Source organism: Argentina silus (genome assembly GCF_951799395.1).
Source record: "Argentina silus genome assembly, chromosome: 19".
NCBI lineage: Eukaryota > Metazoa > Chordata > Actinopteri > Argentiniformes > Argentinidae > Argentina > Argentina silus.
Window position 1 is genome coordinate 8,337,177 of NC_139673.1, and position 12,572 is coordinate 8,349,748.

At 38.9% G+C, this 12,572-nt stretch overlaps 2 protein-coding genes across 3 annotated transcripts; both read right to left on the bottom strand.

Annotated features, from left to right (window-relative positions):
• Positions 1-1,112: 1,112 nt before the first annotated feature.
• Positions 1,113-2,638, bottom strand: bola3 (bolA family member 3). The gene is made up of 4 exons (XM_083690915.1): positions 2,510-2,638; positions 2,193-2,319; positions 1,952-2,040; positions 1,113-1,864 (listed from the first exon to the last, which is right to left on the bottom strand). The coding sequence occupies exons 1-4, from the start codon at positions 2,543-2,545 to the stop codon at positions 1,799-1,801; spliced, it is 318 nt and encodes a 105-aa protein (XP_083547041.1). The 5' UTR covers positions 2,546-2,638; the 3' UTR covers positions 1,113-1,798.
• A 324-nt stretch (positions 2,639-2,962) lies between these two features.
• Positions 2,963-8,937, bottom strand: bco1 (beta-carotene oxygenase 1; the record flags this gene model as incomplete). 2 transcript variants are annotated; one of them, XM_083691208.1, is made up of 11 exons in its annotated part: positions 2,963-3,903; positions 5,521-5,632; positions 5,724-5,818; positions 5,946-6,051; positions 6,179-6,430; positions 6,580-6,811; positions 7,413-7,564; positions 7,657-7,804; positions 8,113-8,242; positions 8,493-8,621; positions 8,874-8,937. In XM_083691208.1, 11 exons carry the CDS (start codon positions 8,935-8,937, stop codon positions 3,749-3,751), a joined length of 1,575 nt encoding a protein of 524 aa, XP_083547334.1. In that variant the 3' UTR covers positions 2,963-3,748. The 2 variants fall into 2 exon arrangements, with proteins under 2 accessions (XP_083547334.1, XP_083547335.1); XM_083691209.1 differs by lacking the exons at positions 8,493-8,621; positions 8,874-8,937 and having other exon boundaries at positions 6,580-6,788; positions 7,417-7,564; positions 8,113-8,218.
• Between the last annotated feature and the right edge of the window lie 3,635 nt (positions 8,938-12,572).

Below are 12,572 nucleotides of genomic sequence, written 5' to 3' on the forward strand. Positions count from 1 at the left end.
GATCTGGTGACTGTGGAGGCCATTGGAGTACAGTGAACTCATTGTCATGTTCAAGAAACCAGTTTGAGACGGCGTGAGATTTGTGACATGGCGTGTTATCCTGCTGGAAGTAGCCATCAGAAGATGGGTACACTGTGGTCATAAAGGGATGGACATGGTCAGCAACAATACTCAGGTAGGCTGTGGCGTTTAAACAATGCTCAATTGGTACTTAGGGGCCCAAAGTGTGCCAAGAAAATATCCCCCACACCATTACACCACCACCACCAGCCTGAACCGTTGATACAAGGCAGGATGGATCCATGCTTTCATGTTGTTTATGCCAAATTCTGACCCTACCATCTGAATGTCGCAGCAGAAATCAAGACTCATCAGACCAGGCAAAGTTTTTCCAATCTTTTATTGTCCAATTTTGGTGAGCCCGTGCGAATTGTAGCCTCAGTTTCCTGTTCTTAGCTGACAGAAGTGGCACCCGGTGTGGTCTTCTGCTGCTGTAGCCCATCTGCTTCAAGGTTCGACGTGTTGTGCGTTCAGAGATGGTCTTCTGCATACCTTGGTTGTAACGAGTGGTTATTTGAGTTACTGTTTCCTTTCTATCATCTCGAACCAGTCTGGCCATTCTTGCGTCAACAAGGCATCTTCGCTCAGAAAACTGCTGCTCACTGGATATTTTCTCTTTTTCTGACCATGTAAACCTTTCCCTGTAAACCCTAGAGATGGCTGTGCGTGAAAATCCCAGTAGATAAGCAGTTTCTGAAATACTCAGACCAGCCCGTCTGGCACCAACAACCATGCCACGTTCAAAGTCACCTTTCTTCCCCATTCTGATGCTCGGTTTGAACTTCTGCAGGTCGTCTTGACCATGTCTACATGCCTAAATGCATTGAGTAGCTGCCATGTGATTGGCTGATTAGATATTTGCGTTAACGCGCAGTTGAACAGGAGTACCTAATAAAGTGGCCGGTGAGTGTATATGAGCCACTTTGAGGGCCACTCATTTGTGTCTCGAATACCTGCAAATCGTTCACTTTATCGTTAACTTTAACGCAAATAAATAACATAATGTGTCTTTTTTCTTACAAATAATAACAAGAATAATCCATCTATTACTTTGTCAGAATCCATTTATTACTCATCTTTAATTTCTGCATGAGTAGTCAACAATAACAGAGAAACATAAATACTGCAACCGGAATGAAAACTTGTCTAGTGAATGTCTAGTTATAACAAATTACACTAAACAAATAAACCAAATACAGGACACAGAATTGTAGATGTTAAAGAACAGTTGCATAGGAGTTGTGTTATTTTGTTTACTGGAGTTCAAGACCATTACAACGTATTTGTATCCTATTTTCCAATGCCTTATGGATCACTCAGTAAATTAAAAACAGTTCAAGCCAAAGTTAGGACCCTAATTGACCAGACAATTTACTAATAAACCCTGACATATTGCCAGTGTCATTTTGTGCGTATCATAGCCTCTTGGAAGGTAGCATTTACATAATATCATTAAACTTCATTCACCCGGGGTTATGGCAAAATTCATTTAAAAAGGATTTATGATGGATTAGAGTATCATATGTATTAAAATAAACTCTGTAAACTCCTCAGAGTACTGCTGCCATGTAGTAACACAGCCAGTAACAGGATAGACCTCTATAATTACTGACTGGCACTGATACATCAAAGGAGAATGAATCTGAGGAGATTTGGGGGGTGTCCATTAGGTCATAATCTCACATTCAGTTGAAGAGGTGTATAGTTATAGTCATACAATCTATCAAAAGGTTTGCTCCTACTCTCTAGGAACATCTGTGAATATTCGTAGGCCATGCATTCCTTGGATCTCCTCCTTAAGAGCCTGCAGAAGAGGACATGAATCAGTGTATCGCTGTGCTGCTGTGCATGTAGCAATTTTATATACAGTATGTTTCATCATATGGGTTACCTGGTTGACTAGATGGTGTTGTTGTACTGTTCTTTTCCCTTTAAATTCGTTGGATTCAATATGGACTTCATACATGGCACCACAGCCCCCTAATGACAGGCAAGAGAACATGTTGGAACACCAGCCATGGAACACATTTCATGATCGATGCTCATTTATGATTGCCGAAGGACCAGCACAGCCCTTTAGGGTATAACAGACGCAATGCTTGTTTTATAGGTCATGAAGTTGCCTATCTTACCAGATATGTCCACAACTTTTAGATATGTGGCTAATGGAAACTTCTCTTTCAGTATATCTGCAATTCGGACCTCCCCGTCAGTCTGGGAGGACAAAGCCCTCTGCAGCTGTCTGGATATGAAAACAACCTAAAAACAAGAATTCGTGCAGATACAGTTAGCTGGATGTTAGCATGTTGTGTAGTATAGGCTAGACCTTGTTCACTTTGTAGGCAGTACAGTTAGCTGTCAAAATAATCAACAAACTGGTTAAGCATGCAACCTAGGATTAAATTAAAGTTGTAACGGTACCCAACGCATGTCAATAAAATGTATTTACTTGATTTGAGCGAAGCAGTCTAGAAATAGAAATCATAGTGACACTGAAGATAAAAGGAGCAATGTTCGATACTAATATAATCCACCCTCAGTTTTTTTTTTTGATCGTTTCAAAAGTCATGCCCCTGGTTGTCACAGTATTTTTCGTCCTTATAATATGACGTCAGCGATGTTTACCCTCTCCTTTGTGACTAGCGCCCTCTTCGGATGGGAGACTTCCACTGCTCCTTGTTTTGGACCAGTAAAGCGCATGATTTTTTTTTTTTGGGGGGGGGGCATGATATAAATAATAGTTATCCATTTGTATTACAATCATTTTTATTTCCCAAGACAATACATATCAAACCACTATAAATGAATAAATCAATCACACTTTATTTGTATAGCACATTTATTACATAAATGCAATGTCATGTACTACAACAAAAGATACAAACTGTTAAAATAAGGTGCATATAGTATAAGTCTTATAGACATCAAAATGCAGAGTAAAAAAAGTTTGGACGGAGAAAAGAGGACTGATGGTTGGACACCTTATAATGTGATGGTGGTCTAAGTGGACTAAATAGACTAAGAGAAGAATGCAATACAATACAATTAAAAAGCTTTCTTTTGAAAATATCCACAGTTTCTGCTGCCCTTAGATGATCTGGTAGGCTGTTCCAGTGGTTGGGGCCATGAAAACTAAAAGCAGCCTCCCCATATATCTCGCTCCTAGGCTTTGCGACAAATAAAAGACCAGTGCCAGAGAATCTGAGGGTTCTATTGGGTACATACCTGAAAACATGTCAGATATGTACTCTCATGCAAGGCCATGTAATGATTTGTAAACCAATAAAATAATCTTCAAATATATTCTGAAACAAACAGGCAACCAATGCAGAGATCTTAAAACTGGGGTTATGTGACCTTTCCTTCTGGTCTTATTCAGTACACGTGCTGCAGAATTCTGAATCAGTTGCAGCTGACCAATTGCTTTTTTGGGTAGACCAGACAGGAGAGCGTTATAGTAATCAAGCTTACTAGTAATGAAAGCATGAAAGTTTTATATCTTATACTTTACTTAATTATCACTTAATTTTCACTTCATCATGTGTTGTGCAAAATGTAGCTATATTAGAACTGGGTAATTGTTTGGACAGCCTTATTTACAAGGCATATTTAGGTCTAGACCTTTGTCCTCCATAGTTGTCATTATGCTAGTGTACAGTAGAGAGATACTTTAAGACTTTAAGTCAGACTAATTTCCTTGTGGGATGAAGTATCCATGCATGTCCATGTGGAGCTCTGAAGTCACGTTTGCTCGAGCCACCTCCTTGAAGGACTTTGCATCAAGGACCAGGATGAATCCAGACTGTCCTGGATTGGAGTTGATGACTGATGTCAAGATCACACCTGAAAGTAGAGGGGGCATACTGTAAGAACAAAGATGCAGTCTGCAATATGAACATAGACTCCTTTCATTAAAATCATATTTGATTGTGAAAATGTACGTATGTCCATTAAAATACACCACCGAAATACTCTATATGACATTGAGGACTATTTACAGTGCATTCGGAAAGTATTCAGACCCCTTCAGTTTTTCCACATTTTGTTATGTTACAGCCTTAATTTATTGCTAATTTATTAAAAATAAAAAACTGAAATATCAAATTTACATAAGTATTCACACCCTTTACTCAGTACTTTGTTGAAGCACCTTTGGCAGCGATTACAGCTTGGCACACCTGTATTTGGGGAGTTTCTCCCATTCTTCTCTGCAGATCTGTACAGCTATTTTCAGGTCTCTCCAGAGATGTTTGATCGGGTTCCAGTCCAGACTCAAGGACATTCAGAGACTTGTCCCGAAGCCACTCCTGCGTTGTCTTTGCTCTGTGCTTAGGGTCGTTGTCCTGTTGGAAGGTGAACCTTTGTCCCTGTCTGAGGTCATGAGCGCTCTGGAGCAGGTTTTCATCAAGGATCTCTCTGTACTTTGCTCCGTTCATCTTTCCCTCGATCCTGACTAGTCTCCCAGTCCCTGCCGCTGAACAACATGATGCTGTCACCACCATGCTTCACCGTAGGGATGGTATTGGTCAGGTGATGAGCGGTGCGTGGTTTCCTCCAGACATGACGTTTGGCATTCAGGCCATAGAGTTCAATCTTGGTTTCATCAGACCAGAGAATCTTGTTTCTCATGGTCTGAGAGTCCTTTAGGTGCCTTTTGGCAAACTCCAAGCGGGCTGTCATGTGCTTTTTACTGAGGAGTGGCTTCTGTCTGGCCACTCTACCATAAAGGCCTGATTGGTGGAGTGCTGCAGAGATGGTTGTCCTTCTGGAAAGTTCTCCCATTTCCACAGAGGAACTCTGGAGCTCTGTCAGAGTGACCATTGGGTTCTTGGTCACCTCCCTGACGATGGCCCTTCTCCCCCTATTGCTCAGTTTGGTTGGGCGGCCAGCTCTAGGAAGAGTCTTGGTGGTTCCAAACTTCTTCCATTTAAGAATGATGGAAGCTACTGTGTTCTTGGGGACCTTCAATACTGCAGAATTGTTTTTGTACCCTTCCCCAGATCTGTGCCTTGACACAATCCTGTCTTGGAGGTCTACGGACCTCATGGCCTGGTTTTTGCTCTGACATGGACTGTCAACTGTGGGACCTTATATAGACAGGTGTGTGCTGTTCCAAATCATGTCCAATCAATTGAATTTACCACAGATGGTCTCCAATCAAGTCGTAGAAACATCTCAAGGATGATCAATGGAAACAGGATGCACCTGAGCTCAATTTCGAGTGTCATAGCAAAGGGTCTGAATACTTATGTAAATGTGATATTTCAGTTTTTTATTTTTAATAAATTAGAAAACATTTCTAAAAACCTGTTTTCACTTTGTCATTATGGGGTATTGTGTGTAGATTGATGAGGAAAAAATTTAATTGAATCCATTTTAGAATAAGACTGTAACATAACAAAATGTGGAAAAAGTGAAGGGGTCTGAATACTTTCCAAATGCACTGTATGACAATCTTACCATCATCCTCTCCCTCTCCATTGGGCCTGGGAATGAACACAGGTTCCGATGGCCAACAGTTGTCCTCTTCCCACTCAGTCATCGTCTTCGTCTCAATGTCAAATTTAGCTATCTACAATGACAGTTTTTATCACAAAAGATTAGATTAGAAAACACATTTACCGTAGTTACATTAACAGTGATGACATCACATGGACTTTTACCTTTGTGGCCACTGCTGACATCTCTACACATGTCAAGTAGACAAATCTGTGCTTCTTGCCATTGTAGTCATAATTAATTCTGGGGAGTTCCACGCCTGTTATATTAGATTTGGGGACACAAAACCACACAAAATCAATATCAAAATATTGGGGAAGTAAATTAACTGCTATGTATTCTAAGTGTCTACGTAACACAAGACAGCATTTTAGTTTTGGCCTTACCTTTGCAGAGAACCTCTGCCTGGCAAAGTAGTTTGCCATCTTTCTCCTTCACAGCGCTGGCTGTTGTGTATTTAAGTGTCACCAGATCCTCTCCGACATCAAACCCCTTCAGTAAGCGTTGAAACAAGCAAAGACTGTTAGTTGGAATAATGGTGCACAACATTCTCCCTTGACATCACTCACACATACAGCACATGTTCAAGATAGCCTTCTTCATTAGTAATAAGCCATACCTTGTCAGACTGTGTGGGAAGAACAAATCTTTTGTAGACTGGTCTGGAGAAGGTTCTGCTGGACTGTGGTTGTTTCAACTCTGCCAGGTAGAACATATCATAGAGGCTGTTATCTTCATAGGCAATGACATCAAAGATAACTTGTCCATCCTCCTCGAAGGCATTCACATGATGGTAGACAACTATTGCATCTGTGAAGTACTTGGTCCCGACCTCTTTGCCTGTCTTTCTATTTATCAGGTGGATCAGAGTCTGTTCAAAGGCAAAACAAGTACTTTAGGCACTATGTAATCAGACAACAACATGAACACACTTTTGTTGGCTTATCAAACATTTTACAATTATGCCTACATTTTCCTTCAGTTTTGTCCGAAAGATAATGACTCTTATTTAAGCCTTACATTTTCCTCAGGCATAAACTTCAGACAGCTAGCCCAGTTGACCCCTCTCATGTATGCAGTTGCCATCTTGAGGATGTCCAGTTTGAATGGCTGCTCGATGAAGATGAAGTAGTTGTCTGTCATTCCGAAGCTGTGGTAGTAGCTGGGGCTGAGGAGAGAGCGGCAGGGCACAGAGCAGATCACCTCCAGGTTCTTCAGAGCTGTGGGATCTGAGGGGGAAGACATGAAATTACTTCATGTTGGTTGACAATACACAAGTTGCTGGGAACGACACTTTATTGAACAATGGTATTAATATGCTATAAGCCCTCTCTGTTCCAATGTAAACGTACAGCCAACGTGTGCTACCTGGTTTAATAGTACAGAAGGCCTCTTTAGGAGATTTGGATGCCAATGTTTGTATGAGATCTAAATAACAAATGGATCTGATATCAATTGTTTATTTGTGGATTAACTGTCGGAGCAATTGTACAAAACGGCTCAGGATCTTTCTCTACCTATGACGCAACTGCCTCAACACTATTCCAGAAAGGTACGGTAATGGTTCTGTGAAATATTTCAGAATCTTGTGGAAGACGATCCATTAAGATCAATATCAAGGAGGTGTGACGGTCAAGTTAAAAATGTCAAAGATTCCGAGATAGCAACTCCTTATGTTGAGGTTAGGTCAGGTCTCCCACACAGCTCCTGGGGTGCTATGCTTCTGTCTGCTGGCTACCTTAAATTAGTGGTTTTGACACAATGACTGAACTGTCAATCCCCCTGACAACTTAGTACATAGTAATTACATCAGTAAAGGGACGAAACACAAATAAACTGTTTTGTGGACATACGTACCTTTACCAGTGGCTGGAACCTTGAATACTGTGTATTTTGTCTTGCCCTTCTCGGCTATCGACGTGCCCATGTTGTAGGTGTTTCCCTCTTTATCGTAATGGGGATGGGATGTCACCAAGTTCACAGCCAGGAACTTGAGGTAATCCACCTGAGGAGGAAAGAAAGTGTTCATAAATGTTCATAAATAACAAGCAATTACGTTCCTCCAGGATTGCAACTCGAATGAAGACTTTGCATTACCTTATCCAGAGTCTCCAGCGTCACAGGGTCTATTTTGCGGATGTAGTTGGTTTCAGAGGTGGCATAATAATCATTCCCATATTTGATAAAATTGTTCCCACAGTTGTCTGTGAAATCTGGCACGGTGTGGTTCAGAAAGGTAATTGCTCTAGAAAAGAATGAGAGATGGGAAAATGTGATCAGCAAGAAGTTGTTTTTGTTTGATAGGGTCACATATATAATTTAGCACAGACAAAGCAAACCAAAGAGGACAATCTGAACATTTTGCCATTGTCATTGCAACTAAATTGTAGGTGTTCCCTGATGTATAAACATCAACAACAGTATAGTCATAGTCACCATAAACATCAATAGGTCTTAGCAAAAATCATCATAGATAAATACTGTATTTCAACTGTATTTACAATGTACCAGAGCGAGCTGTTTATAATTAGTTATGAAGTAAATGAAACCCACTTGGAGATGAAGTTTTTGCCCGGATCTGGGTATGCCATTGTCCCCATTTCAGATACAACAATTCTGTTGGCTGCCATGTTAGCCATGTATGTGTCTCCACGTAAATATCTGCTTCTGTAGATTACCTCTCCTGCAAGATGGTTAGACCACTGGATTTAGTTTTCTCAGAATTGCAATAGCTAAAGATGGATAAATACATTTACTGCACTTACTGTACAACCCATATTGGACCACAGCAAGGATTAAGCAACAGACCAAATTGAATTGGATAGATTGTCTGAATTTATTAATGAATTTACTGATGTATTTATTAAAAATTTATTGTTATCCTGTTTGAATTATTCCATCACAAATGTCAGAAACACTTCCATTAATCTTACCATCTTTAAATGAAAAGCTGTGCATAAGGGCCAGCCCGTCGAACCAGTGGTCGTAGGTGGTCTCGCCAATTGAAAACGTCCCCGGCCCGACGCGCAACAGAGTGCCTTGCAGCCAGTTGGGAAGGTTACCTGCAAGTCAAGATAATTTCGTTTGAGTTTTATAACAGCATTATAAATGTCATCGGCTATGTTCCATTGTCACTCAAGTTATAAACTACAGTGGGCTTGTGTGCTCAATTCCTTCAGAATCTCCTGGCAATTTATTGTGCCATTATCCAATTTGGAGAGTAATTCCATATCATCGAAGCCTACTGTAAACCAGCCAACAACTCAGCAACGAAATTATGCAGACTGTAAAACTTCCACGTTTTAATAAATTACCTTTGATCTCCGCATTTACTGGATCTGGTCTCTCCTCTTTGTTTTTTGCGTAGTCGTAAGCCATATTTGTTTAGTTCCTTGTTTAACTCTCGCTGTCTTGCGAGAATGGAATTCAGCACAAGGTTTATAAAGGACACGGAAAACCACACCCTTGGCTGTAAATTTCACGAGGCAGCCTATGAGAGGTTATTCAACTTATCTGTCTTTATTATCTGTCTGGTGATATTCAAGACAGATAAGAAGTTGCTTAGACTTAGACTTAGACTGCTTAGACTTAGACTCAAAGCACAACCAGACTATACGTACTCTTCCATAAATATTTGAACTACTTAACATGCAGTAAAGGAGCTTTTCTGAGTTCCAGAAACATCAACAACTGCAAAAGCTGTAACTTAGTAAAAAGTAAAAAACCAAGAATGAACTTTACGCAAAAGGTTAGGCAAATTTAGGTTGAATATAAATTGCAGACTTCTCAAAATCATTATTTGTAATTCAGTCATTAAAGCATCATTTCAAAGATGTTGATTTTGTGTATATTTAAGTCATTATTTTAATCATGCCACACCTAACCAGACTTTAGCCTAACTTTATATCTGAAAAACGTTTGTGAATGGATGCATATAATTCACGCTCCAGCTCAATAGCGCTGTCCATCAAATCAAAACCTCTAGCCTGAAAAGAAGGCCACCTGTGACAAATACCTGCTTTACACCCAACTTTAATGATGGACCCTCAGGTCAGTGGAAATGTAGCACCTTTTGTAATGTATGGTTATGGTTCCCTGATCGATCAATTACTGACCCTTCCCCCATCCCGTCACCCAATAGACCTGCCTTGAACTAGGCCTAGTTGATAAATGAGGAAGGAAATGAGCCCATTCACATTTCTCTTGTTTTGTTATTTATAATACCCATATCTCTCATGTGTTATTTTTTTCAAAGTTCCGTCATTCATGAATATAAACAGCAACTACTCATGTTGATATGCAAATCCATAAAATAATTTATATGGGTGGCTTTTGAAATACTTCGAGCTCGAAAATGATTTCGAGCTCATGTCATGTTTCACACGTGTTGGGTTGCGCAACCCTTCTCTCCTGGTTATGCGTGAGTGGAACATGTGCAGTTACTGAGACTCTACTTGCAGTGTGACTCAAAAACAAACCTGACTCAAAAAAAAATTGGTTTTTTTTTGCACTGCATTTGCACCCAGTCAGATACCACATATATCACCAAAACCACTTTGTTGGTTTGGTACAGTTTGTCTCAATTGCTTGAGCGCATTTCTTGAAACAGTATTTAACTTCTCAAAACAGTTGACCCTTCCCCTAAAGAGTTAACACGTTTGCCAAAATACCACATTTATTTCGCAAAATGCACTATAACTCTCAAAACGTAGAATACATGTCACAAAAGCAAATCAGTGCATCAAAACAGTATCCATTGTCATCTAATGAAATGTTCAATCCACCAATCATTTCATAATGACACACTAAATACTATAACCATCACTATGTATTGCAGGTTGAACAACTTTCATTTGAAAACAAAGGGAAAAAACAGTAAGAGTTTCACATTTCAAAAAAAGGTTTTGATATATAGTTTATGGTAGTACTGCAACTGTTACAGAAAATATGATTTCTTATAAATCTAAGTCCAATTCATCTAAAATATTCAAAATCAAGCAGGTAGTTGTAGTGTAACAACAAAAATGGCATTACTGTAGAACACTGTTTAAATTATTTTTATTGAATGTTTTACTTTTAGTATGTGTTATCTGTTGTGCCTGGGCACTTTATCTGTCTCACCGTGGGAGAGTGAGAAACGTCCTCTCGATTCCTTTGTATGTCTTGACATGTGAAGAATTGACAATAAAGCCACTTTGACTTTGACTTTGACAAAAAGTGCCAATATGCTTTTTTACAGTAATCTATTCTCTCCTGTCTGCCAGGCCTACTGATGACCTATTTCAGTTATGATTACTGACTGATTGTTAGTTGAACTGTTCAGAGATGAGAGTTACTGTGTATGGAGTAGAGGTTCACAATAATGGGAGAAATATGGTGTAAGGAAATAATTCAGTTTTGTTTGTCAACACTTAATTTGTGTGTCTTATGTAGAGAGTTGTGTTAACTGTTTTGCAAAAATATGTTTAACATTTGCATTTTGTGTAAAAGGAATGAGAAATGACTAACTGTTTAGATGAAAACATTGTGCTCATATATGTTCCTGTTGTGCTCATGTATGATATCACTGTGGGCATGTGAACTTCAGTTTCATATAAATGGTGTAAGCCGTCGAGAAAAACTGTAATCAGAGACAAGAAAACAATGATAGAGTTTAGGTGGAGATATGTAAATACAAAGAAACAGTCAAAATCATCAACTTAATCGATTATTCATTTGCATTTGAGTTATAAGAATGATTGTGGAGAGAATCTTCTTCAATGCACCATAAAGGTTATTTGAGGTACCTTTGAACCTGTTATGATAAGGTGCATTATGTTGTGATAAGGTGCACTATATTGTTCTTGGAAAAAGTGTATTACTTTATGTTACTTTATATTATTAATATATGACTTTTCTTTGAAGTAAAGATACAACACAATACTTAGAAAAATCAACTGTCGGATTCCTGTTACTGTTGGCATGTTGGAAAAGACAAGCCAACTCAACAAAAGTTGCATTGTAACTCAGAGAAGCTATCTGATCTTATTTTCTTCTACCAATTATCATGTGGTATGAATGAGGAATGTCAGTCAATTAAAAAAAGGTGTTGATCACTGTTTTTGTTTTTGTTACTTGTTATTAGTGGATTGGATGTGGATATGAGAAATTCTGGCTCTTTATATTTATGTGTTTTACAGTCATATTTCACCTAATCAGTGTAACTGAAGTAGAGAGAGATTTTCTAAACATTTTCTGGGAATTTGACCGACCAGGAATTATCTGTAAAACACAACGATGTTGATATCCCTATTTCTGTCATGATAAGGTGGTGATAAAACATAAAACATAACAGGATTGTAGATCCCAACTTGGCAAGCTAAAATATTTATTGGAAAAGGTCACGCACATGCAGTATATTAATTAAAGATAAGATGGTTTAGTGTGACATGTTGTTTTATAAATACTTGGAATTACCTGTAACGACTGACAACCTTTCCTGTATCCCTACCTTATTCATGGAATTGGTGTCAGGATTATAGGCCTACCTGTACAAGGCACGAAACCAAATTGTGTTTCAACCCTGTTGCATTCATTAAATTACTTTTGATGTAACTGTCATGAAAAAAATAACTTAAAATGTAGCTTAAGAGTGGTACTTACTTTGAACTTGCAGAAAGGGATTGTACATTTTTACTGTGTCTACAGTGTATCTTCAATAGCACCCATACACATTAGTGTTACAAACTAGAATGTAATTAAAACAATAGATAATAACTACAGATAGAAACTACAGAGAAAATGAATATAAGGTTTAGAAATGTTGAAGTGTCCCTTTAAGACTAGACTTGAGCATGAGGTAGAGATAAGCATGAGGGAGGGTCATGTGACCACTAGGAGGTAACTACTCCTCATCCACAGAGTAACTTTCTAGCTTGTGTGGTAACGTGTGTTTTGCTGTGAGGTTGTTAGATTTCTGGTCATGTAATAGTAAAATATGAAATGAAAAACCCATGTAAATATTGCAGATCATC

Excerpts from the sequence above, each read along its gene's own strand:
- bola3 (XM_083690915.1), bottom strand. The coding sequence starts at position 2,545 with ATGATTTCTATTTCTAGACTGCTTCGCTCAAATCAA. Across the intron at positions 2,320-2,509 it reads GACTGCTTCGCTCAAATCAA|GTTGTTTTCATATCCAGACA; the intron begins GTAAATACATTT and ends TCTTGTTTTTAG. Across the intron at positions 2,041-2,192 it reads AAAAGTTGTGGACATATCTG|GGGGCTGTGGTGCCATGTAT; the intron begins GTAAGATAGGCA and ends GCCTGTCATTAG.